Raw genomic sequence first — 26360 nt, 5'->3', positions numbered from 1 at the left:
ACACATTCACACCACCCCACACACACTACACATTTACACACCACACATATACACACCACACATATACACACAACCCCACACATACACACCACCCTACACACACTACACACACAGACACCACACCACACATATACACTCTACCCCACACATACACACTATCCTACACACATTACACACACACACCACACATACACACACCACTCTACCAATACCACACACACACCACACAAACACAACCCCACACGCATATATCACTCTACATACACACACACCACCCCATGCACGACCCCCCACACACCCCACTCCACACATACACACCACCCCACATACACTACACAGACACCACCCCACACACACTACACACACACACACCACACATGTACACACCACACATATACACACCACCCCACACATACCACCCTACACACACTACACACACACACCCCACACACATACACACCCAACACATATACACCACCCTATACACACTACACACACACACTCACCACACATATACACACCACACACATACATACCAGCCAGGCATTCACCACACACACTTATACTCCCCATCTACACACCACACACATGTACACATGTGACCCCAGTCAGATCTGTTCCTTTCTCTACACATCCATGGGGTTAAAAGAACATGCTGACAGACATAGCTGGGAGGAGCATTCCCAGAACAGTTCTCAAATCCTGCTTTCTACCCAGATAAATAAGAGGAGCACAGTTCCTGGCTAAGCCAGGAGGAGCATGCGGGGCACCAGCGTGGGGTGAGGGGTGGAGGGGGTGTTGTGGGGAGGAATGGACAGAACCCTGCATGCCAAGAGTGCAGGGTGAGCCCGGAACCACCCTCACCCCCGCTGCCGGCACAGCCTGTCTATCCACCCAAGGGGAATCAAGTAGGTGCCCCTAGAAGATGCTATTTGAAGGGAACCAGAAACATTTTGCCCAACCAAGACCTCACCCTAACCATAGCACCTGAAACTCTACCCTTAAAAAACCTCTCATTGGGTTAAATATTGTTCTCTCCTTTTTTCTTTCATGGACACAAAGAGAAGCAAACACAAAGCCACCGGCACTCCACTCACACCTTCTGCAAGCAAATCCTCCTGGTTAGGGGAGCCCGGGGGAGAAGAGGAAATGAAACGGAAGAGAGGAAGCGCCTGGCACCCCGATGGGAAAGCTGGCCTCCTCCCATCGGTCCCAACTGCTGACCAGTACGGCCAGAGTCACCGGTCACCACCCCCCACCCGACTTCTCCCTGTCCCCACAGCCCCTCCCCACGCCACACCCTCTCCACCCTCTCCTCTCCACCAGACACATTGTCCCTGGAAGGGGAGGTGGAAGAGGTGACAGAGCCGCAGCTAAGGCCCAATTTTCACTGATGCTCAGAGACTCTGACAGCTGTTAGAAGAAGAATGTGATTTTGAAATTTAAATAACATGCTTCTGCATTCGGCTCAGGCAGACAACCTGAGGATAAGCAGTTTATCGCCTGAGCCACCATGCAGGGGGGCAGGGAGACGGGCTGCAGTTCCCCCCACCATCCCCTGCCCGGGTCCCCAAAGCCTCCTCACAGGGGCTGCCTTGGGATCGACTTCCCTCTGAGAGGCCCAGCAGGTTGGGCCTGCTCACCATCTTCAGCTCAGCAACTTCAGGGGAGGAGGGTCAGGGGGATCCTCAGTGGAGCCAGGGAAGAAAGGGAGCCTCCCAGGGCATCCGACGGAAATGAGCCAAGCCCAACTCTCCGGGTCCCCACTCATGCACTCCGGTGACCTTCACGGGGGACTGACTCTGGAGCCCAGGGCTAAGCCACTCCCTCACCCAAAGGCAGCTCAGCCCCACCCCACCAGGGACTCCGCCCGAGTCAGTCATGCTGAGTTCTGTCCCAGACAATTCCTGAGCAAGAGTCCCAAAGGAGGAGACCCCAGAGAGGCCAGTCTTCCATCTGCCGCAAGGCTCTCCAGTCACTGTCCTCTGAGCCCACGAGACCTAGAAGTGGGGGTAGCCTCCGAGCCACGATGCTGCTGGGATTGTCACCCTCAGATCCCACTCCCCTCCTCCAGGACTTTGCTGATTTCCCCAGGCGCCACCTACTGCTGCCTCCCTTGGACTCTTAAGGCTACACTAGCATCGTGGATAAACCACCTCGTGGGTGTCTAAGCCGTGTCCACCTGCCCCAACAGTGCAGTGAGGACTCAGTCTGATTCCCTTCAAAGCAGCCTCTCAGGCAGTGCTTCCATCACACCCAGATCCACCTCTTCCATGCAGCCCTCGGGAGCCCCCAGTCCTCCCCTAAACCTCAGGGCTACCCGACAGGCAGCCCACATGGGGCACCTCAGACCCACCTAGACCTCTTAGCCAGTCTTCCTGGTGCAGCTCTAAGAGCTCACACTAAACCACTAGCTCCCGCCAGCGCCTGATCACCCGTGGCCAGGGCTAGGGTGCTCCTGGGCTCCACCACCTTCTGGGGAGGTCATTACCCATCCTTGCAGGGCTCCATTTTACGGATGAGGAAAATGAGATTCAGTCAACTGATCCACCCTGTAGTCAATCAGTCAGTAGGGTCCAGCCAGGATTCACACTAGGACCAGCAGGTCTCTGGTCCGCCACCATCCTCTAGTCCAGGACCCTCCGTGGATGGGTGTCAGTGCCAGGGTTAGGCACCCAGGGAAACACAGCGATGTGTGGGCGCAGTGACACAGAGACCAACAATCACACTGCAATCCTATCCGTGCACCCAGCACGCCAGAGTAAGCGCTGTAACAAGAACGAAGCACAAGGGCACAGAGGGGGAGGGTGGTGTCCCTCAGGGGCCATTTCCAAAGCTTCCTGGCAAGGGTAGGGTTCCCTTGTCTCCTGAGGGCCATGAAAAAGGACCAGTGGAACCTCCAACTAGAACACCTCAGAGGTGCAGAGAAAAGGGAACCCTCTTGCACTGTTGGTGGGAATGCAAACTGATACAGCCACTATAGAGATCAGAATGGAGATTCCTTAAAAAACTAGAAATAAATCTACCATATAACCCAACAATCCCACTACTGGGCATATACCCCAAGGAAACCATAATTGAAAAAATGCATGCACCCCAGTGATCATGGCAGCACTGTTTACAATAGCTAGAACATTTAAGCAACCTCAATGTCCACTGACAGTGCATGGATAAAGAAGTTGTGGTGCATACACTCAATGGAATATTACTCAGCCATTAAAACGAATGCATGTGACTCAGTTCTAACAAGGTAGATGAACTGATAGCCTATTATGCAGAATAAAGTATCAAAAAGAGAAAGGCAAATATCATATATTAATGCATAGATATGGAATCTAGAGAGATGGTAGGGATGAACCTAACTGCAGGGCAGCAATGGAGACACAGAGACACAGAGAACAGACTTGTGGACACAGCAAGGGAAGGAGAGGGCAGGACAGATTGAGAGAGCAGCGGGGAAACGTATGCATTACCGTATGTAAGATTAGAGAGCCAGTGGAAATTTATTGTATGACTCAGGGAGCTCAAATCCAGTCCTCTGTGACAATCCAGAGGCGGTGGGATGGGGACGGAGGTGGAAGGGACGTTCAGAAGGGAGAGGACCAAATGTATACCTATGGCTGATTCATGTTGATGTCTGGCAGAAATCAACAAAGTATTATAAAGCAATTATCCTCCAATTAAAATTTTATTAATTAATTTTTTTAAAAAAAGAACATCTGGGGAGTGCAGTTTGGTGCTCCATGATGACTACATGGATGGGTAGGATGGGAGGGGAGATTCAAAAGGGAGGGGATATATGAATACATCTAGGTGACTCACTCTGTTGTACAGCAGAAACTAGCAACATTATAAACCAACTATACTCAAATAAACAAAATAAAACAAAAATTTCCTAAAAAAATAAAATAAAAAGAACATCCTCAGGCCTCTCCTGGCTCCATCCAAGCAAGATAGCCCACCCCAGAGGCTCACAGCCAACTGACACTGTCGCCACCCATCACTTCTTCCTCTAACCACTAACAGAAGGCCCAAGCCAGGCCTCTCACCTGATCACAGTGAGCTAAGGCCACAGAGGCCCAGCAGGCGCCCGAGGGACCCACTGCCCCCTAAAAATCGCCCAGCCACCTCCCATTGCAGCCCCCACCCAGCATGAACATGGGTGGGAGGGAGTCTCATGTCACCAAAAGCCATGCAACCATCTCCCATAAACAGGCTCCAGGACAACCCTGCCTGAGCTGCTGATGGCCTTGGAGAAATCACTCCGATCACTCAGTTGTAAAAAGTGAAAGTTGCTCAGTCGTGTCCAACTCTTTGCGACCCCATGGAATTCTCCAGGCCAAGAAGCTACATGTTTGAGTCCAATATCCCAGGTGGTGGGCCAGGAATCTACATGCAATTTCTCAATTTTTTGCTGTCGTTTTTGTTGTTGTTGTTTAGTCACTAAGTTGGGTTCGACTCTTTGCAATCCGATGGGCTGTAACCCGTCAGGCTCCTCTGTCCATGGGATTTACTAGGCAAGAATACTGGAGCAGTTTGCCATCTCCTTCTTCAGGGATCTTCCTGACCCAGGGATTGAACCCACGTCTCTTACGCTTGCTGCATTGGCAGGTGGGCTCTTTACCGCTGAGCCACTGGGGAAGCCCAAATTTAACAGCAGATACTTGTATTTATTGTTATTGTCCTCTGTCCACGGGATTTAAAACCTGAGCAGGTAGGTGTTGCCATCAGTCCAGCATTGTGTAAGAAGAAACCAGGGCTTAGAGCTGAAGCCCCGGAGGAAATCTGAGGAACTTGATGGGCAGGGGAAAAGCAGGACTGAATCCTGGTGTAGACCACCCCTTCACTTGGGGCCGCAGTTTCCCTTGTTGCCAAGTAAGGAGTGGGCTTAGATGATCTCTAAGTTCCCTTCCAACTATAGAAAAGACAAGTTCGCATAAATTTACTCTGTACCCACAGATAAGATGGTTGGATGGCAATGGACATGGGTTTGGGTGGACTCTGGGACTTGGTGATGGACAGGGAGGCCTGGCATGCTGCGGTTCACGGGGTGGCAAAGAGTTGGACACAACTGAGCGACTGAACTGAACTGAACCCACGTATCTGGCAACGCCTGTACCCATGTATCTGGCAATGCCTGCATCAGGTGCCCAAGGCCCTGGAGGCCCCCAGCCTCACCAGGAACACAGAGAGAGTGCCCGCTGACAGCCCAGTCCAGGCCCCTGCCTGCTGCTTCTCCCTGGCCCTGAGGCATGGCCCAGCGGTTGAGAGGGAAGCCACTGCCTGGCCCACCCAGGCCCTTCATCCTCACTTTTATGGCCTCACCCCATGGAGATGAAGCATTTCCTTTCCCTCACTGTTCGCATCACCCCTCGCAACCTCGAGAAGCCTGTGCACCACAACTAGAAAGTAGCCCCGACTTGCCACAACTAGAGGGGGGAGGAACAACTAGAGCACGCAGACGAACAAGGACCCCGCACAGCCAAAAATAAACAAACAGAGACAGTAGCAACTTAGCCCCAAAGATACAAGAGCACCCTCCCCCAAGTCCCTGGGCTCCAAACGGGAGTACCACAGTCTGGAGAGCTCCCAGTTCTGCCCCTCACCACGGCCTTTCCTCAAGATGGTGGTGGGGGCAGCCTAAGACCGCATATAAAAGTGCGGAAGGGTGGGGGGCCGTGCTCCATACAGTCGTATTGGGTGGCAGCCTTATCATCCTGAAGTATCAGTGCAGGACCTGGGGTCTCCCGGGCTGGGCGTCCCAGGCCAGCAAGCTACAGGTGGGTCACACACCTGCCCAGATATTGACCCCTCAGCCTCCTGGGCAGCCAGGCAACGGCCATGACCTTCTGAGCTCCAAGCTGCTCTACTCCATCCTACAGACGTCAAACGACACCACCGTCATCAGTGCGCCTTGATGAGGTCAAGCCTGCTCTAAGCTCACACCTTCCCTTTTCAGATAAGAGATGTAAGGTCTGGAGCAGGGAAGTGACCTGCCCAAGCCCATCAGCTGATCTGTGGCAGAGACTGCGCTGGAATCAGGCTCCCAGCACCCCACTCAGCCTTCCTTCTGCTGCATGCCCCCTACCACGGTCTGCTTGGTTTCTTGGTGGCCGGGTTTCCCTCAGATAGAGCCACCCGTGCACCAACTGGAGGGCTGCTCTGGGCGAAGCAGGGGCAGCAGGGGCAATGAGGGGGAGCCTTGCCCTCACTGTGGGGAGTGGTCCCCAGAGCCCAGGGATCCAGGGTCATGCAGGGCCCAGTTATGTCTGAGCAGCAGGTAAAGGATGCTGATTGAGTGAGCTGCAGACCAGCAATCTCCTCATTTGTCTTGTCAACCTCCTAGTCCCGCAGAATGCCAAATCCATTACAGAAAGATTTTCTGCCAGGAAGACACTTAGTGTCAGTCCAGGAAGCACTGGAGGTCCCAGCTCATGTTGAGGACCTCTGACCTTCAACCTCCAGGGAGCAAGCCAAAGCCATTTCTTCCCTGGAGGTAAATCCAATGGCTCTCGCCCAGGCAGTGGCACCTTAGCTTGGGGTGGGGTGGGGAATGGGTAGGTCAGGTTGCTAGGATTTCCCCATCACAGTACCCACATGCCAACCACCTCCTCAATCTGCTGGGAGACCCCAAGCACTGCCTCCAAAAGAGTGGCCCAAGGTAGTTTTCTATCCAAAACTAATCAAGAGATGTGAGAATCAAACGTCTGTGCTAGGAGGGGCCTCAGTCAGTCCATCAGCCAGTTCAGCCCCTGAGAGATGGGCGAGGCTCATCACAGAGTCATCACAAAGCCATAAACAGAGACAAGATGGGTACCTCAGCTGTCACCCCATTGCAGGGTGTGAGAGTGAGAGCCCAGGGCAGGCCGCTCCATGCAGGGACCATCTGTGAAGTCACCGTTCCATCCACCGCCAGCCCCGCCACTACCAGTGCCCAAAGGCACATCCAAATGGTCAGTCCTTGGCCACTGCCTCCCTTTTCATGGGTCCCAGGATTTCTCCCACCAGGTACATGTGTATCACACCTCTTAATCCCTTCAGTTCAGTTCAGTTCAGTCGCTCAGTCGTGTCTGACTCTTTGTGACCCCAAAGGAGGGTATCAGCCCTAAAGGAGCAAAAATGGGATCCTGGGTAAGCAAAAAAAATAAAGGAGATACGACAGTGGCATGTGGCCCTCCAAACCTAACCCTATCTGACAAAATGTTATTACTTGGCATTGGCTATGCACTGAATTGTGTCCCCACCCTAAATTCATGATGCTGAAGTCTTAAACCCCCAGTGTGACTGTATTTGAAGACAAGGCTCTTAGGAGGGAATTAAGGTTAAATGAGGTCATATGGGTAGGGCCATGATCCAATAGGATTAGTGTCCTCATAAGAAGAGGAAGAGGCCTTTCTTTCTCTTTCTCTCTCTCTCTCTCCCCCCTCTCCTCTTTCTATCTCCCTGCTCCAATCCCCCACATCCTTCCCACTCATCCACACCCCCTACCCTGAGAGGACACAGTGAGAAGGCTGCTGTCTGCAAACCATGAAGGGAGCCCTCTCCAGAAACCAAACCTGCCAGACCTTGACCCTGGACTTCCAGCCTCCAGAACTGTAAGATAACAGACTTCCATCATTTAAGCCATCCAGTCTAGGATATTCTTTTATGGCAGCCCCAGCAGACTGAGACTATTTTTCTCTTTAGAATTAACTTTTCTCCTTAAAGGGGTAACAATGAAAAAAAAGAAAAATTTGGGAAATACTGTCCTGGAGAATTCTTCATTGGAAAGGGCCGAGGGTCTCACTAGAGAGTCTTTCATTTCACAGTCTAGAGTTGTGCTTCTCAACTGGCACTGACTGTGCCCCCCAGGAGACAAGTGGCAGTGTCTGGAGACACACTGGGTTGTCACTTTGAGGGGCTGCTCCTGGCATCCAGTGAGTAGAGGCCAGGGACATGGCTAAATACCATACAGTGCACAGGACAGCTTCTGCCACAGAGAGGATCACCCAGGTCAATGTCAACAGCACTGCTGTTGGTTTAGAGCAAAAGAAACTTCAGAATGTTTCACCTACAGTCACAAAGTGCCTAGAAGCCTGAGATTTGGGGCCCTACACTCACAGGTCCTATTGAGAAAGCCCACCCTGGTCCCCTCTAAGCACGAATGGTGACTCCAGAAAGCGCAACCCGGCCTCCACAGAGTTCCCAAGACCAGAAGGCCCAACCCAGTGCCCAAGCAGCAGTAGGCTGCCCTATGCCCATTGGTCACCCAAAAGCCAGAGGGAACAAAGTCAAGAAGAAAGAACCAAAACACTCACAGGGCTCCTACACACAAACCAAGGCAAGCAAACTGGAGCTCAAATGAGCCTCTCACTCCCTAGGCAGCCTGAGGCAGGAGTGGCCAGGGAGCAGGGGCTCTCCTCAGAGGGATTTCAGAAGCAGAATGCCCAGCGGAGACAAGTATTTCCAAACAGAATGGACAATGGTGACAGGAACACAGGCCACCTCAACTAACAGCTCCCACGAGCCCAGCAGCATGCTGAGCCCTGGTCAACCATTGGTTCATTCTGACCCTACAACCATCCAACAAGGTAGGTGCCCTCCCCTCTTCACCAAAGACCAAACTGAGGCACAGAGAGGCTGAGCAAATTTACCAAAGTAGAACAGCTGGAAAGGACCCAGCCAGGCAAGATGAGTGACAAAATGGGAAAGCAATACCAGGTGTCAGATTCAAGACCTCCTGCACGGCAGGTCATTCTAGGCCATTCCCATAAATGCTTTAGGCCACACACAACCTCGGTGGTGGTGAGGAGAAGGGGGGAAGGTGTCACGGTTTTCTCTTTACAGATGAAGACCCCAAGCTCGGAGGTGTTCAGGGGCTTACTGTCGAGCGGACATCTCACCCAAGCCACAAGGTTCGACCTGCCAGCCCCAGGGGACCTGAGCAGAACTGTCAAGGCCCCAGCACAAGCCCACTCACCTGAGAAGATTGAAGCAAGCCTGAAGATGTCTGAGAGGCGGGCGGTCACCGGCTCATAGGGTGAAGCTTCATAAAACTCCTCGCCTGGAAGAGAGAACCGTGTCAAACCAGGCTCACATCCTGCCCAAAGCGCCGCACACTTCACGTGGGTAAGGTTTTCTCTCCAACCAGAGCGGATCAGACTGCCCAATACAGCTCTCTCATGACTCCCTGCATGCCCCGGCCTCTTCTAAGGACTTCCATACGCTTCTGGAAAGAAGGCACAGGGGAGGTGGAATCCTGATAGCCCCCATGGAAGGCCAGCTATTATACAAATCCCAGGATTTGAAGCCGAAGGACCCTCCAACAGTCATTTAGTACAACTTCCTCATTTCACAGGAGAGGGCTCTGACGTGGCCCAGAGAGGAGAAGCAACCTGCCTGAGATCACACCGCTCCTCATGGCAGACCTAGAGCTACCTGGCCCTGACACTAACATCCTCCCATCACAACAGACTGGCTCTGCCCAGGCTTACTTGGGTGCATGCATCCTCAGTCATGTCTGACTCTTGCGACTCCACGGACTCTAACCCACCAGACTCCTCTAACCATGGGATTCTCCAGACAAGAATACTGGAGTGGGTTGCTGTTTCCTTCTCCAGGGGAACTTCCCAACCCAGGGATTGAGCCCACCTCTCCTCCATTGGTGGGCAGATTCTTTACCACTGAGCCACCTAGGAAGCCCATACCCCAGCTTAAGGGGACAGGATTTCCCCATTGCTTCCCACCATGTCACCGGGAGTGACTGGCTGAGGTCCACTGGACGGAGGCCTGACCAGTGACTCCCGTATGCCTCCCGACCTGTCTTCCCCTCCACCTGCTGCCTCTCCACCAGGCTCTGGGATGCACCAGAGGCTCGTGGATGTGAATGAGTGACAGCAGATAAATGGGGGATGCGTGCCCTGGAGACCCAGCACCACCTCAGCGGGACTCCTGCCCCCTCCGCCAGTGCCTCAGCAGGAAAGGGAAGATCCTCGAGACGGACATGATGGTGAGAAGAAATCAATGGATAATCACTCAGACTGTGTGTGAGGCAGAGGGGGAGGGGGAGAGAGGTGATGACCACAGCCTCACACATTGATTTCCTGTCCACCTGAGGCCCAGAGCCACAGGCAAGCTCACCACCTAAAGAGGAGTCCATGGGGGTGGCACACCTGGGGGCCACCTGCAGGAAGGGGCCGGCCTCCGGGGAGGGGGTCTTGGAATCTGCTTCTTCAGCCAGTCCCCAAAGTTACCCACAGGCTAACCCCTGGCCAGCTCTCTGCTGGTCCAGGGACAAGGCATCTCTCCACTATACTAGGATGACCCCCCCAAAAAAGGGTACAGACCCCCCCAGAGAACATGAAGGAAGAGCATGCCCCCTGAGAAGTGGCCCCACCCTTCACTGTACCTCACAAGAGTACAGTTAGGCCCCGCCCGACCCAGCACACAGGGTGCCTTACACACGGGGGGTGCCCTACACACGGGGGGTGCCCACTAGTACCTGCCTAATCCAAAAATGACTCTTTTGTCCAGGCCTGTCTCCAATCCCACCTCCCCCCGGGGCCTGCAGGGCCGTCTCGGGCTTGCAAGATCTCAGCATCCTCCCCTTTGCCCACCAGCACTGGAGAAACTCCCTGGGGTGGGCATACCAGCCATGCTAGCCGGTGCGAACAAATAACAAGAGAACTTAGGAAGCGCTTTTGTAATAACGATGAGGTTATGTTGTGCCTTCTTCATACTAGCACTATTAGAAGTGCTTTAGATGTACTAGCTCATTTAATCCTCTTAATTTCTCCAGGGGCTAGGCACTATTATTCTCCCTATTTTTCTGATCAGGGACTGGGGCATGGAGATGCTATAGCACTTGACCAAGACACACAGCTGGTGAGTGGCAGAGCTAAGTTTCGAACCCAGGCTGTTGGCTCCAGAGTCCAAGTACTTAACCAGTATGAATACTGCCTCCAAAAATAAAAAGTGTAATCGAAACCAAATTCTTAAACAAGTACTTCCAACCCTGAAGAGTCACTGGAAGGACTGAGGCTAAAGCTCCAAAACACCTGATTCGAAGAGCTGACTCATTGGAAAAGACCCTGGTGCTGGGGAAGACTGAAGGCAAAAGAAGGGGGCAGCAGAGGATAAGATGGTTGGATGGCATCACCAACTCAATGGACATGAGTCTGAGCAAACTCAGGGAAATAGTGATAGACAGGGAAGCCTGGCGTGCTGCAGTCCATGGGATCACAAAGAGTCGGACACATCTGAGCGACTAAACAACTCCCGCATAACTTTTCACAGAGCTGTCTTCTTCTGGCTGGACCACTTCCCCGTAGCAGGGTCTGTCCTTCCCTATAGCATCCGACACAGCACTGTGCCTGGGTACAGATGGACCAGTATGACTGACTGGCCCAGGGGATGGATCTCTGGGGGAAAGGAGCCTCTTCCATGACTGGTTGGGAGGGGCCCATCCTATTTAATCAATTCTCCTTGCCTGCTCCTGCAGCAGAATTCATCATCAGGAAATCTGAGGCTTGCCTGGCAGCAAGACTGAAGTCAAACCCGGGATGTCAGACTCCAGGCCCATGAGCTGGGAAAGGACATGTAGGGAGAACCCTGTGCACTTCACATTTGCAGAACCAGGATGACCCTGAACATCACCATTGCCACTGGAGGTGGCAAGAAGCCTGGTCTCAAGTGCCCTGTGCAACCAACAGTGACATCCCTCCCCTCACCCCCATGTAAATACTGGTGATTACGGGGGCGGTTATGGCAGAGGGGAAGACGAGCCCAAGGCCACGGCTCTCCCCCAGGGCAGTGGTCACTTTTTAGCCACTCAGTTGTGTCCAGCTCTTTGTGACCCCATGGGCTGCAGCACACCAGGCTTCCTTGTCCTACACTGTCTCTCGGAGTTTGCTTAAACTCATGTCCATTGAGTCAATGATGCCATGCAACCATCTCATCCTCTGTCACCCCCATCTCCTCCTGCCCTCAGTCTTTCCCAGCATCAGAGTCTTTTACAATGAGTTGGCTCTTCATGTCAGGTGGCCAAAGTATTGGAGCTTCAGCTTCAACATCAGTCCTTCCAATGAATATTCAGGGTTGATTTCCTTTAGGATAGACTAGTTTGATCTCCATACAGTCCAAAGGGCTCTCAAGAATCTTCTCCAACACCACAGTTCGAAAGCACCAATTCCTTGGCACTCAACCTTCCTTATGGCCCAACTCTCACATCCATACATGACTCCTGGAAAAATCATAGCTTTGACTATAAGGACATTTGTTGGCCAAGTGATGTCTCTGCTTTCCAGGACAGTGGAAAGGGGTCTACTTAGAGGAGTCAGGGGCCTACTTAGAGGAGTCAGGGGCCTGGTCCCACCAGCAGCTTGCTGTGTGCCCTGTGAGGCCTACCACACCTCTCTGCATCTCAGCCTCCTGCTAGAATGATCTCAAGGCCCTTGGCAGTTGGGACTGTCTGAGAGCTTGGCTCCCAGCTCTGCCCACACGTTGAGGTCCTCAGTCCATGCAGTGAGCTCAGCCTCAGGTGGGGAAGTGACAGGTAGGGCCTCTCTCTCAGAGGCAAAAGGTGGGACCAAGTCTCCAGGAATTGCATCCACCAGCAGGGACCCTGGAGAAATGAGAATCTACTTGCAAACCTACCTGAGTCTCTCCACTCCTTGATCCCCTCACCTGCCCAGGCCCAAGTCAGGTTATCACAAATGTTAAGGATCCCTGGGTCAGGAAGATCCCCGGGAGTAGGACATGGCAACCTACTGCAGTATTCTTTCCTGGAGAATCCCATGGATGGAGGAGTCTGGTGGGCTCAGTCCACGGGGTTGCAGAGTTGGACACAACTGAAGTAACAGCGCACGTGCGCACACACACACACACAAACACACACACACACACACACACACACACACACACACACACACACACAAGGAATAGGGAGAAAGTGCCTGCATCTTCCCAGGAGACCACTCTGTCCCAGGAAGACTCTGTCCCTCAGAGGACCACCTGCTGTTATTAATAAAAGGCCTCTGGGTTCCCCAGTCAGCCCTGGACAGAAACCACTGGCCCCAAGGCCCAGGGGAGGGGACTGAGCAGTCTGCACGGGGTAGGGAGCATGGTTCTGAGGAAGGAGAAAAGCAGGGGCCTGCCTTTCTAGAGTGGACCCAAAGAAGGGCCTCCCAGACTATAGGTGCCCACGTGGCTTCCTCAGTGCTCTCACCCGCTGAAGCACACAGTAGGTGTTTAACAGATGTTTGTTGAGTAAATGAACCAACAAACCATCTCAAGCATTGGGATCCAGAGACCCTACAGTCAGAGCCCTCTTGGGTTGAAAGGGCCTTGAAGACATGGCAGAAGGCAGCATAAAATGCATATTATGCTTATTGTTGTCATCAAAACACCTCGCCGCCTGGCTCCAAGCAAGGTCCCCAGTGCGCTGATGTGGTGATGCCAAGGGTGCCAGTCCAATGGGAAGGGTCTCCAGTGGCCCACCCAGCTCTCTAGCCCTAAACTCTTCTATCCTCTCCCTTCCCATTCTGCACCTACAGCAAGCCTACCCACCTTATGCCCAGTCTCCCTTGGGTTGAAACTAAAGGCCGTGGAAAGAAAGCAAAAACCTAAACAAACCAGCTTGTTGAATCGGGGCCTTTACTGTTCTGTGCATGGGGAGAAGGAAATGGCCACCCACTCCAGTATTCTTGCCTGCAAAATCCCAGGGCAGAGGAACCTGGAGGGCTACAGTCCATGGGGTCACGAAAGAGTCCATGGGGTCATGAAAGAGTCAGGCATGACTGAGCAACTAAACAGCAACATGGATTTGTCAGTTTCTCTTATGTGAGTTCTGCAAGAAGTTAAACAACTAAGTCTTATTTGTGATAAGTTTACATTCTGTGCATGGAGTCAGCCTGGGAGGGTAGGGGGAAGCTAGCTCCTGGTCTCACAGAGAACAGAGCGCCCCTCTTTGTGGCTAGTTCCCTCTCTTTGCTAATTTCAAGTTCTAGGACTCCAGGTTGCCAGCAACAGAGAAGTCACCACTCAGTTCATGAGGAATTACTATGTTACTAATGGTGGTAATACTGTTAATAATTCCAAGCCAGTTTATTCCTAATTTCAGAGCAAATTTGAAAACCTCTGAGCCACTGGTCAGGAACCCATCACTATCCAGGCTCCGCCCTGGGCCCAGCTTCCTCCTGCCCCTCCAGCAGCTGGGGCAGGGGAGGCAGGGTGATGACCCTTAGATTCCAGGCTGACACCTCCCCTCCCACAGGGCACAGTTCCACATCACACCCCTCTCTCTTCTTCACCTCAGCCTCTCCATCGCTTCTGTCCTACTTTAGAATTTAAACTACTCGACTCTCTCTTTTTTAAAAAAGTCATCCTTTGTTCTCTATCTTCACATGCTTGCTAAGTGGCTTCAGTCATGTCCAGCTCTTTGCAACCACATGGACTATAGCCTGCCAGGCTCCTCTGTCCATGGGATTCTCCAGGGAAGAATACTGGAGTGGGTTCCCACGCCCTCCTCCAGGGGGTCTTCCTCACCCAGGGATCGAACCCCATGTCTCTTTTGTCTCCGGCATTGTCAGGTGAGTTCTTTACCACTGAGCCACCGGGGGAACCCTCTATATTCACACTAGATTTCAAGAAGTTGTCCAAAGTCATCAATCCCAGTTCCCCAGCTCCCAGGCACCCCCCTAAGCAGGCTTCTGCTCCCAGTGGCCACCCAGGAGCTCACCCCAAGGGCACCAGGGACACTCTCCATCTCTCTCCTGTTGGGCCTGAAGTCTTGGAGGCTGTTGATCCTCCTTCTTTCTGACAGTGAGCTCCTCCCAAGGGGCTCCCTCCCACCTCACCCCCAGAGCCTCTTCATCACCCCTGCAGCCCATCTTTCAATGGCAGTGATCCCAGTAGCTCAGTTCCTAACCTCCTCCCAGTGTGACTGTACCCAATCCCTTGGCCCCAGTTACCACCTGCAGGCTGCTGGTGACTTCTTTTTTATCTTTTATTGTAGTTGATTTACCACATTTTTATTTATTTTTGGCCAAACCCTGCAACATGTGAGATCTCAGTTCCCCAACCAGGGATCAAACCCACACCCCCTGCATTGAAAGGCAGAGTCCTTATCACTTCCAGGAAGTCCCTGCTCATGACTTCTCAATCCTTATGTCCAGTCTCCCTTCCTCACCTGAGCCCCAGCCCTGCACACCCAGCAGTCTATAGGGCCGATGAGGGGCGTATACCCCAAAACAAACGCATATCTCCAGCCCTCCCCTGACTCAACACCTTTGCTGTGACGGGCCCCCTCAGCCACTCAGCTGCCCCAGACAGAAGATGGGGACCCTCCCTGACTCCTCTGGCCTTTCACCAAGACCTGTTGATTCCACCTCCTGGGCAGCTCCTAGATCCTTCTCTCCTACCACTGTCCTCGTTCAGCCGCCATATTCCTGGCCTGCACCACAGCAGTGGCCTCCAAACAGTGTCTCCAATCTGCTCTCCTGTTGGAACCACGTGAACTTTGTCCTGAAGCAGAGATCCTCACATAAAACTTCCTAGGGGTGCTGCCCACCAGATCCAAACCCCTTCCGTCTCTCCTCCTCCAGCCCCACTTCCACCTGCCTCTAGGTGGCAGCAGTGTTAAAGAACCCATCTGTCGTGCAGGAGACAGAAGAGATGAGGGTTCAATCCCTGGGTCAGGAAGACACCCTGGAGGAGGGCATGGCCGCCCACTCCAGTATTTTTGCCTGGAGAATCCCATGGGCAGAGGAGCCTGGTGGGCTAGAGTCAGACACGACTGAAGCAACTTAGCACCACTGAGTTACCTGCATGTCTGTAAGGAAGGTCAGCTAACCTGCATTACATGCCACCCTTTGCCCAAGCTCTGTCCCCCACCTCCCACACTCTCCCCACATGCCTTCACGAAGTAACTGCACCTCACTCTTTAGTCTGAAGGCCGCCTCTTTCAGGAAGGCTCTCTAGATTTCGCCAAAAGGGGTTAGATGCCCTTCTTTGGCTCTTCCAGAGACCCCAGTGCTTTCTGACAGCACTCACTACACCAAACGACTGAAAGTCCCTGACTTATCTGTGTTCCCCCCAGACTAGGAGCTCCACAAAGGCAAATGCTGCCCCAGCTGCTCTCGACTATTAATGCCTGCTAAGTCATTTCAGTCGTGTCCGACTCTGTACGACCCCATGGACTGCAGCCTACCAGGCTCGCCGTCCATGGGAGTTTCCAGGCAAGAGTACTGGAGCGGTAATGCCTAGCAGCCAGAAAACTCTCAGTAAACAGCTGTTGAATTAATAAATGAATGTCTGACCCAGGAGGCCTACAAATCCTCCACACCCTAGTCTGGAGGGGGAGGAAATGGGGGAGGTGGTTAAGAGGCTTACAGGTTTGGCCTTGGACCTTGGAGGAGGGCTTGCCTAGGGCTCTGGGACCTGCTGCCCACGTGCCCTCCAATCCCTGCTGATGATGCCTAGGCCAGGCCAGGGGTCAGGAAGCCACCGGAAGGGCAGGCTTCCTGGAAGCAGGTGGGCGGGAAGGGGGCAGCAGAGAGTGGCAGGGGCTGGTCTGCTCACATGCAAACCTCACAGCTCCGCCCGCACACAGCCAGTACCTTCTCTCTCCTCTGTGCTCTTCTCCATCCACCTGGGCACTCTGGCCTCACCTGCCCTTGTTATCACGACACACAGCCAGCCAGCCATCGTTGGCTCACTCCCCATCCAGACCCCCATCCCCTCTCATTCCACCACCCTGACCCTTTCTCCTCCCTGCCTCCTCCTTGGTCTGTCTCTCCAGCAACATCTGCCCCCTCTAGGTCAGATGGTTGCCTCCTCTGGGTGCTAGGTTGCCCAGGAGGTGGAGAGAGAGACAGCGGGCCAGTCCGGCAGGTTCCCAGGCCCTCCCGCTGAACCCAGGGCCCCGGCCGGCGGCCTTACCCTCGGTCAGCCCCAGGTGGATGCTCCAGTAGATCTGCAAGCACTGCAGCTCCTTCTTCATGCCCCGCTTGCAGCGGCAGTCGTAGAGTGGGCTCTCCTGCAGCACCTCCAAGGCTGCCTGGCACTCCTTGTTGGCCAGCATGGTGTTGCGGTCGCGGCCGGCCAGGCACTGGCGCAGCGTGCGGTAGCGGGAGCTGCAGTTGGATTCGGCCGCGCACAGCTCATTGGCCCGGACACAGTCCACTGGGGGGCGCCAGCCGTGGAGCTCGGGGCCCTGCGGGGAGGAAGGGCTGGCCAAAGAGCGGAGGGTCTCGTCTGGGTGGTGGGGAGGGAAGACAAGCATGAATGAGGGCCGCAGTCTCCGACCCCAGAGGCAGGCCTGGGGGCCCTTCTGGGAGAGTCACACCGGTTCTATTCTGCACAGCGAGGCCGACTCAAGGCTGCCCGCCCCAGCAGGTCAGAGCAAGCGCTGCTAAAGCGGCCCAAGATACCACCATCTCTCCTCAGACCCCAAAGGAGAAAAGTTGTCTTCGGCCCTGGCCCTACATGACCCTTTCCTGGTTCTTTCCACGGCCCTGGGCCCAGAAGCACAGCCCAGAAGAGCCAGAGGCCCCAGCCAGACCACAGACGGTCTAAGATGCCAGGAGTCCAGAGAAGGATCCCACGGCCTCAGCAGAGAGCTGGCAGCTAATGGGCCTCCTAGGGCAGGCCAAGGGAGATCTCAGTTTCAGAGTAGCCAGGCCTCCTGCCAGCAACCTCGGGTCCAAACAGAGGTCTGGCCAAGGAACCAGGTAGGCTGACTGGTTAACTCTCACAGCCTGTTAGGCTCTCAAAGACCAGATCAGTCCCGCATTCCACTCTCAGAAAACTGAGGCCCAAAGAAGCGACGTGACAACTCAAGGTCACACACAGGCTAAAACGGCCCCTCCGACCCCCAGTCTGTCCATTTTGAGTCCCCAGACTTCATAAAGAGACAGGGACAGACAAGCCTGACCCCGTGGTCTGAGGAGAGCTCAGAGGGAAGCACTCCTCTGGGGGACCCGGCCCTCCACACCATCCTGTCCAACAGTGGCCAGAGACAAAATCCACCATGGAGACAAGTTCACCCCAGCCGCCCCGAAAAACGCTGGGGGCCAAGCAACCCCATCCCACCACTCCTACAGACACCTCTGTCTCTGTCTCCTTCTCTCTCTCATTTCTTTTCCTCTTTCTCTCCTCTCCTCCCACCCTTCCTTGATACCCTCTCCCCTCTGTCTCTCCTTCTTTCCCCTCTTTCCAGAAGCCAACTAATAAGTCAGCTGCAAGTGGACCCTGGCCTCGCACATGGCCCTCGCCTCCCCAGCATGGCCTCCAGTGTCCAAACCCACAGTCCTCGGAAGGGAAGGGAAGGGAAGGGAAGGGATCGGGGAAGGAGATACGGAGGGGAAAGGCACAGAGAGGGCCGCTTGGTCCTTCCAAAAGCAAGCTCCCCAAACAGACACCATCCCAGTCCCCTGGTCCCCTCCAAGCCCCTCACTCAGATCCTGCCCCACAAAAAGGCCATGCCAAGGCCCGGAGCCAAGACTAAATTTTCCAAGACCAGAAGAGTGATGGGGGGGCTTCCCCACTCCATTCTGCCCCGAAACATAATAAGATCCTAGGCAGAAATGTCCCCCATCCCCTAATCCCAAAGAATCTCCTCCATTTTGACCCAGAACTCCCACTTCTCACTCCTTTCTCCCAGGAGGCCCTGCTCAGGGAGCAGCTAGCACAGGGAGACAGCGACACCTAGAGGCAATGTGCTGCACTGCAACCCTGTCACTACCCACAGGGCCACCAAGGGGAAAGGCAACTAGGAACGAACTCCTGGCCGGCCAGGCCTATCCCACCAAGAGACCAGGGGGTGGGCCTGGGGTGGAGAAAACCTCAGGGTCCACAACAAAAGACTTTCTTTCTCCAGCTGACCAGACCTCTACCTCAGGACGGGAGGAGCTGACAGTTATGGCCAGGCTTGAGCAAGACCACTAAAGAAACCAGCATGAAATGTGGGCATAGACAGTGAGGCACCTGCCCAGGGTAGGATGGGGAAGCGCCCTCCCGCCCAAGCCCAGGCTGGGGATTTATTGCCAGGCTTCAGCAAATTCCTGGGTCTCTAAGCAGGACTCGGGTGCAACAGGGCCCTCAAGTGTCAGCTCTGTTGACCCGGCCTCACCTGTATCTGCTGTCCCACCTAGCCAACCAGGTAGCCAGCCTGCTGGAGCCTTAGGACTGGTCCAGCCCTGGGCCTTCCACTGACTCTCCTCACCCCAGCATCCCAGCAGGCATCTCCTCTCCCACCTTGGCGTTACCAGAGGCTGCACAGCGGGAGATAAAACAAGAAAGCGGCTTCCTCCCCAGGCTTAAATATCAGCACACTAGCCTAGGGAACTGGGGCAATAAGGACACTTCCTTCCTGCCCTACAGGTGGGTCTACAGCCCCAAGAGACGATCCTTATAGAGTCCTGGGCTCCTGTGCCTAAAGCAAGGGCTTCCCTCTTCCTTTCAGCTCCTGAGCAGAGAATGCTCCATAGGAGGGTCAGTGCATTTTCCAACCAAACTCCCTGACCACCACCTACCCCTGACTCTTCTCGGTGGTGCCATGACCCCCAAAGCCAAGAAGTCCAGCCAGAGAAAGAAATCATGGCAACCTGGTGCCTCTGGCCAAGAATTCTAGGTGAGTAAAGGTTGGAAGGTATTCTGGTGATGTTTCCAAGTTCTAGATCAGGAGAAAACTCGGATCTCGCAAGGAAAGCAGACATGTGGAACAGCTTTTAGAGACACAGCGGGGACTGCGAGACCACACAGACCTACAACCACCCAGGTACATCAAATGCCCCGATGAGAGGGAGAATGCCAGTGGGAGGTGGGCCCTCTGACCAACCCCGGTCCCCACGCCCATCAGTTTCCCCATCTCACTTTCTCTCTGAGTTTGTCAACACTGGAGGTCAGGATGGCTGGGCCAGGAAGGCATGCCCACGCCCACACCTCACTCAGAACCTTGGGAGGAGCACACCAAAGGCCCCTGCTCCTAGGAACATGCTTCACTCTATCCCTGACTGAAAATGCCCACCCCACTTCTCAAGCTCCAGAAAAGCCTCTCCCCAAAGCCAACTTTCCAACCAACTCCCAACTGTGGGCTCCTTGCCAGGCAAGGTCCCTGGGGCTGAAATTTCCTTAACAACCAACATATCCCTAGTTCTCGGCTGGCCTAACCCAGAGCCTTTCACTGTCCTGTGGTCACTCAGCCAACATGCACCCCAGCTGTGAGAAGGGGCTTCTCAAGAGAAAGGAACTGAAAGGATGTGGCCCCCTGCCACTTTTCCTCCTCTCATCCCCACCCCCACCAGGGCCACAGACACCAGAGAGGCCATCTCTGAACAGGACCCCAGGCACAGCTGCATAGGCTCAGGAGAACAGTCTCTCCTCAGGCCCCTCGGCTGGGACCCCCCACCTCTGCAGCCTGGGGGGCTGGACCTGGAGATGACTGAGGGGCCATCGTCCACACCTGGGAGCCCTGCTGGTCTGGGGCGTGTGTGCAGCTCAGGAGCAAGCAGTCTGGCTGCTTTTCCTGAAATACAATTTCCTTTCTTCTTGGCCCTGCTCATTCTTGGCCCCAGAAAGCTGGGTTTTCAAACCAGCCGTAGGAGAAAAGGTCAGCTTTTATAATAGCCCCTTTGGAGTGAGAGGGTTACCGGGAAAGGCTTGCAGGAGCACAGTGGGGCCCAGAGGAACCATCCCAGCCTCCTCCCTCAGCCCCTCCTACCTAAGAACTCTATTGAGAAGAGCCACCTCTGGCTCCCTGAGGCAGGACTGTGAAGGCCACACCCTAGAGCTGGGCCAAGCCCCACAGCCCAAATGCAGGAGGGGGAAAAGGAGGTGGGGCTGGCGAAGGGCCCAGGGCCTGATCAACATGGACTGGACTCGAATCCCTGGTCCTAGTCAAGACGCTTCTTAGGACACCCCTCATGGCTTTCTATGACCTGCACCTAACCCCCTCGTAGGCCTTCCCTCTCCCCTCCTCCAGGAGGGAAAGGGTGCTCTCATGACCCATCTGGGCAGGCTGGCTCACCCTGGCTACACAGCAGGCCAAGGTGTAGGAGCAGCATCCACAATGAAGCAAATGTGTGGTCCTTACACACACACACACACACACACACACACACACACACACACCATTAGCCTGCCCTCTCTCTGGAGTACTTACTGGGGCAGCAGCCTTGCCTGGGACGGTGGCAAGCAGCCTTTCCAACACCCGCTTTTACTCACCTCCACCCCCAAGTATGCTCCCTCTACACCTGCTTCCCAAGCAGCTGAGATTCCCTGCAGCATAAAAAGGGGGCTAGGGATTGGGAATTCTGGGTGGGAAAAAGACAGTCAGGGTTCAGGGGCACCAGGCAGCCCTCCCTCCCTGCCTTTGGGGGAGAGGGCTTCCAGAATGAGCAGCGGTCTTTGTTCAGGCCAGGTTTTCCCCTTAGCTCCCCTCCTTCTTCACCCAAGGAAGCAAACTTTGGCCTCCCTCCCATCTCTTCCCACCAGCTACCAGGTGCCCCCGCCCCAAATGTGGCAAAGACAAGGCGGTGAACTGCGGCTCAAACCCTCCACTCCCGCCCACCTAGATGACTCGGGTCTGCGCGGGAGGGAGGGTACAGGGTGGGGAGAAACTTGAAAAGTGTTCCAGGGAGTGAAGCCGCGGGGAAGGGATTCGGAGAGTGGGAAGCGGGGTGTCTTTTCCAGAGGATGATTGGCAGGAGGGGGTTGGCTGCCAGGACTGCCCCCACAGATGTCCATCCCGGAGCTCCTGGAGAAGCCGGTGCCCTCCACCACGATCGGCTCGAGGAGCCGGAAGGTAGGATGGCAGGATTTTCCTCTCCCCGACCCTGAGCCTCTTCCCTCTCTTCTCTCTTCCAGATCAAGAGTTGGATTTTTTTTTTTCTTAAGTTGCCACAATTTGAACCCTTTATGTTGAGAGAAATGAGCGCTATCACTGCATGTGAGTGAGCGACTATGTCTGCGTTCGTGCGCTCAGGGATGGTCTGGGTGTTCTAAGTCTCCTTCCCAACCCTGTGCGTACGCAGCCAACAGCGGCTCGCGTCCCTCCACCCGCATCCTAGCCGCTGGCCCCGCTCGGTTCCGCCGCGCCCGGGCCCGGCTCGCCCCGCCGCGAGCTCTTCCCACGGGTCGGTCCCCCGCCAGCGCCCCGCTCGCCCCCAAGGTTCCAGGCTGCTCCCCGGCGCCTGCAGGCGCGCGGCCGCGCAGCCCCCCAGGCTCCCGCGGACACACTGTCCTCGCCTCCCGCAGGTACTCACCTAAAAAGAAGAAGAGGCAGAAGGCGTTTGCCAAGATCATGTTAAATAAATCCCACAGTTTTTTCTGTCTTTCTCCCTTGGATAAAAAATAATAACAACAACAATAATAATAGCCAAGCAGTGATAATCAGCCCCAAATCCAATGCGGAGATCCCAGCTAGTCCGCCGGATGAAGATCCTGAGTCCTGCGATTCTCGCCTCTGGCTGGAGGGGGTGGGGGAATGGAGGGCGGTGGGCCGCGTCTCGACGCCCCCCTTGCCCACTAAAATCAACACACGTATCTCTCTGTGTGTGTGTGTGTGTGTGTGTGTGTGCTCTCCAAGCCGACAGCCGGTCCTCAGGTCTGCCCTTCCCTCGGCTCGTCCGGGAAGGCGCGAGTCCCCGCGGGTCCGATTCCCCTGCGCTTCCCGGGAGGGGACTGAGGAGGTGGGGGGAGAGGCGATTTGAGAGTGAAGGGCTGGAAGGAAGTGGCGAGGGTGGGGGTCAGAATAAAACGCAAATAAGAAATCCACCGACGGGTGTCAGCGCCTAGGAACGATCCAGTGGGAGCTTCGAGGACGAGAGACCCGAGTCGCTTCTTTCGCACAAGACGGAGGAAAGATTCAAAAAAATCTTCTCCCGCTAACCCCTGCTCGTGTCACTTTTTTCTAATGGAATTCCAGTGACCGTGTGTGTCTGCGTGCGTGTGTCTTTCTCCTCTCCCTCCCTCTCCTCTCCCTGGCTCTCGCTCTTTGCTCCCGCTCTCCCCGGCTCTACCTCGCTCTCCTCTCCCTCCCCCTTCTCCCTCTCCCTGCTCCTCCCTCCGCCCTCCCCCTTCCCCCTTCGCGGCTCCCTCGCCGCGGCTCTCGCGCCCGCGCCCCTCTCCTCCGCCCGGGGCTCGGCGCTCTGGCTCCCAAGCGCTGGCGGCGCGGGGCGCGGGCGCGCGGCGGAGCAGCGACACTCTGCAGCGGCGGCGGCGACAAGGCGGTGGCGGTGGCGCCGGGGAACGCGAGCCGAGGGGAGAGCTCCGCCGCCGGCTCCCTCTGCTCGGCCGCCCGCCCTTCCCGGGATTGACCTGCAGCTTTGGCCGGAAACTGACCAGCTACCCCGGCCAAGGCTCGGGCTCCAACCCAAACCCACCAAAGCCTCCGCACCTTTCGCTTCCCGAGGCTCCTGCCGCTGCGCGGCAACCCCCACGCCCCCTCCTCTCCCCGCCAGGAGCGGGCTGCGCCCTCCAACCCCCACCGCCCCCGCCCCCGCGCCAGGGCAGCCGGCTCCGGGAGGCCCTGGGGAGGTTCAGCGGAGGCCCGAGGGCTTGGAGTCCGTGGCTCTCGAGCCAACCCGGGGGCGTAGGGGGAAGGGCGCTAGAAAAAAAAAAAAAAAAAAACCGCTGGAGTCCGGGTCTGGGAAGGGGACTGCACCATCCGAAGGGCGTCCTTCGACCCAGGAGCCGAGGCAGAGCGTCTCCCCGAGGACGCAAGGGAGATGAAGGACCCCCTCCATCGCCAACCGCCAGCGTCGCCGCACAGCCTCCTGCCCGGGTCGAGCCCCGCGCCCGCATACACGTGTGCTCTTCATGCGGGGCTCGAGAACTTTCCCCGCACACCCCCGGCGCCCTCGCCTCCCACGCGCCCCGGCGTTGTAGCCCTTCGAGACTCCCCTTCCCCACTTGTCTCCCTCCCCTAGTGCGGGACGCCCAAGCCAGGGCGTCTTGACCACCCCATCCGAGGCCGGCGAACCCTCCCACGAACTGCGCGGGAAGGATCAGGGATGCTGGCTCGCACCCACCCTGGTGGGAGGGCCCCGGGACCGACGCAAGTCTCCGCGCCAAGCTCGGCGGCGAGCTGGGCTCCGGAGAGTTCTCCCGAGGCAGCCGGCAGCTCCCTGCTTCCGAGGCTCCAGGTGGGGCCTCCTCCCCCTTCCGGGATGGGGGCGATTGATCCATCTGTCCACGGGCCGGGCTCACCGGCGTGTTTTAGTCACGGGATTTACAGTAAACGCTCAGAAGCACCAAAAAGGAGGGGCATCTGGCTGGGAAAGGGCTGAAGGAGAAGTATGGTTGCTGACACGTTCTGGCCAGTGGGCGAGAGGCGGTGGGCTTCGGGCACGCGCGGGCAGACCCACGCACACCCGACACCCCAGTTTCACGCGCCCATCTGACACGTTCTCGGCTGCGTTAAAGCTGCCCTGCACCCCTCGGCGCCCTCGCACCCACTCCTGCACGCAGCTCCGCGCGCACCCCGTGTGCCAGGGTGGGGTACACGCAATACCTCGTAAATTTTCCGCGCTACGCAAAACTGGATCTGGGCTGGACCGAAGATGTAGGTGTTAGTGCATTTTAAGATGCATTTTTAAATGAACAAGACTCTGGAGAGGCGTGAATGCTAGAAATGGACCTGGGCTCGAAAGGAGGGGTCACTTACAAAACCGGCGGGCTTCGCAAGTAGAAAAGCTAGAGGGAGCAACTTCCGTCTTGCGGATTTAAGCGGGAACGCGGCTTCTCCAGCCTTGAAATCGCAGAGCTGAGGGTCTTCTCCGAACGCCTCACATTTGCCCCATCCTAGAGCATCAGCCCTCAGTCCGTCCTGTCCCAGGGCCATTGAGTGGTGCCTGCTTGGGGGCGTGGCCCTAGCAGGTGAGCGAACCTGGGCCAGGAAGGCTTGGGGATTGGAGCTGGGGAAAGTACCCGGGGGCTGACCTTCTTGCCATTCTTTCGGGCCTCTCCAGTTCTAAGAAAAGACTAAACACCTTCATTCCTAGAACTGGGGGGTGTAAGGAACCGACTTCATAAAAGTTTAGGTTAAAGGATGAAAACCTGATGAGAATTATACTCTTGAATCAGAAGCTGTGTGTGTGCTTAGTCACTCAGTCGTGTCCGACTCTTTGTGACCCCGTGAGTCACAAAGTCACAGCCCTCCAGGCTCCGCTGTCCCTGGGGATTCTCCAGTCAAGAATACTGGAGTGGGTTGCCATGCCCTCCTCCAGGGATCTTCCCAACCCAGGGATCAAGCCCAGGTCTCCCGCATTGCAGGTGGATTCTTTACCCTCTGAGCCACCGGGGAAGCCCTCAGTGGCTGGAGTCTGGTGTAAATAAATTTCCCCCCTCCCCTCTCCTACTCCCTGGATCTTCTTGCTGCCCAAATGCCCTTTTTTTTTTCCTTTATTTTTTTAATTTAAATTTATTTATTTTAATTGGAGGCTAATTATTTTACAATATTGTATTGGTTTTGCCATACACTCCAACATTTTTGCACCCCCACCTGAGGTTTTCCCTATCCCAAGGGCCCTACTCTAGACTCTGAAATTGCTGTTCGGCACATTGCTCTTCCTCCTCCATCTCAAAAACAATTTCTTTAACTTTCTTTGAACCCTGGCTGGACATTAGAAGGAAAATTCTCTGAAGCATATTTAGGAGCTTTAATGAGAAAGCAGTGATGAACACCCAGGGTGTGCCCACTGATTCCCATGGTGGTGGGAGGGGTATCTGGTAGCAGGAGGTAATGGCTGAGGTCCTTTAGGGACTCCGGGTCACCCAGCCATCGAAAGGACAGTGGACAGTGCCACCAAGCCAGCATTCACCTTGTCGCCATGAGGCCCTCTTTTCCCACCTGTCTATATAAGCATCACTCACTACACCTCACTCTCTGCAGATCCACCCTCAACCTGAGCTGCCCTTAGATATGGCAGCGTACAAGTGTCCCATGATGATAACCCACACATCTCCCATGTGTAAGCACCTCTACCCCATGCCAAGATCTGCAGAGGAAACACAGATGGACATGTGCCACCCATAGGCAATTTAATCTCTCAGAGCCTCAGTTATTTCATCTATAAAATGGGGTTTGGAAAAAAAAAAAAAACTTGAGTTTTCCCTAGTGGTCCAGTGGCTGGGACTCCATGTTCCCAATGCAGGGAGCCCTGGTTCAATCCACATGCTGTGACTGGGACTTGGCAAACCCAAAAAAAAAAAAAATTTTAATTCAAACTGTAGAGACAAGATGAGATATTGTACACAGAGCAGCGAGCTCTAAGAAAGTTGTTCATAAAATGTCACCCCTTTCCTCTGGGATCCAGAAGGATTAGGAACCTATGTATAAGGCATACAAACCTAAGTGGCAAATGAGAAGCAGAGATTAAAAA

General features: G+C 55.1%; 1 protein-coding gene across 1 annotated transcript in view; it reads right to left on the bottom strand.

Moving 5' to 3' along the window:
• Window positions 1-23009, bottom strand: part of GFRA2 (GDNF family receptor alpha 2) — a 103581-nt gene extending 80572 nt beyond the window's left edge. Inside the window, exons 1-3 of the mRNA XM_015093118.4 lie at window positions 22242-23009; window positions 16918-17232; window positions 8960-9043 (exon numbers count right to left, since the gene is read on the bottom strand). Of these exons, the coding sequence (XP_014948604.2) occupies window positions 8960-9043; window positions 16918-17232; window positions 22242-22281 (439 nt within the window). The 5' untranslated portion in view covers window positions 22282-23009. The remainder of the gene's footprint in view (window positions 1-8959; window positions 9044-16917; window positions 17233-22241) is intronic.
• Between the last annotated feature and the right edge of the window lie 3351 nt (window positions 23010-26360).

This window comes from Ovis aries, chromosome 2 (assembly GCF_016772045.2).
Source record: "Ovis aries strain OAR_USU_Benz2616 breed Rambouillet chromosome 2, ARS-UI_Ramb_v3.0, whole genome shotgun sequence".
Classification (NCBI taxonomy): domain Eukaryota; kingdom Metazoa; phylum Chordata; class Mammalia; order Artiodactyla; family Bovidae; genus Ovis; species Ovis aries.
The sequence above is the reverse complement of the archived record's forward strand: the minus strand, read 5'-3'. Positions and strand labels throughout refer to the sequence as shown.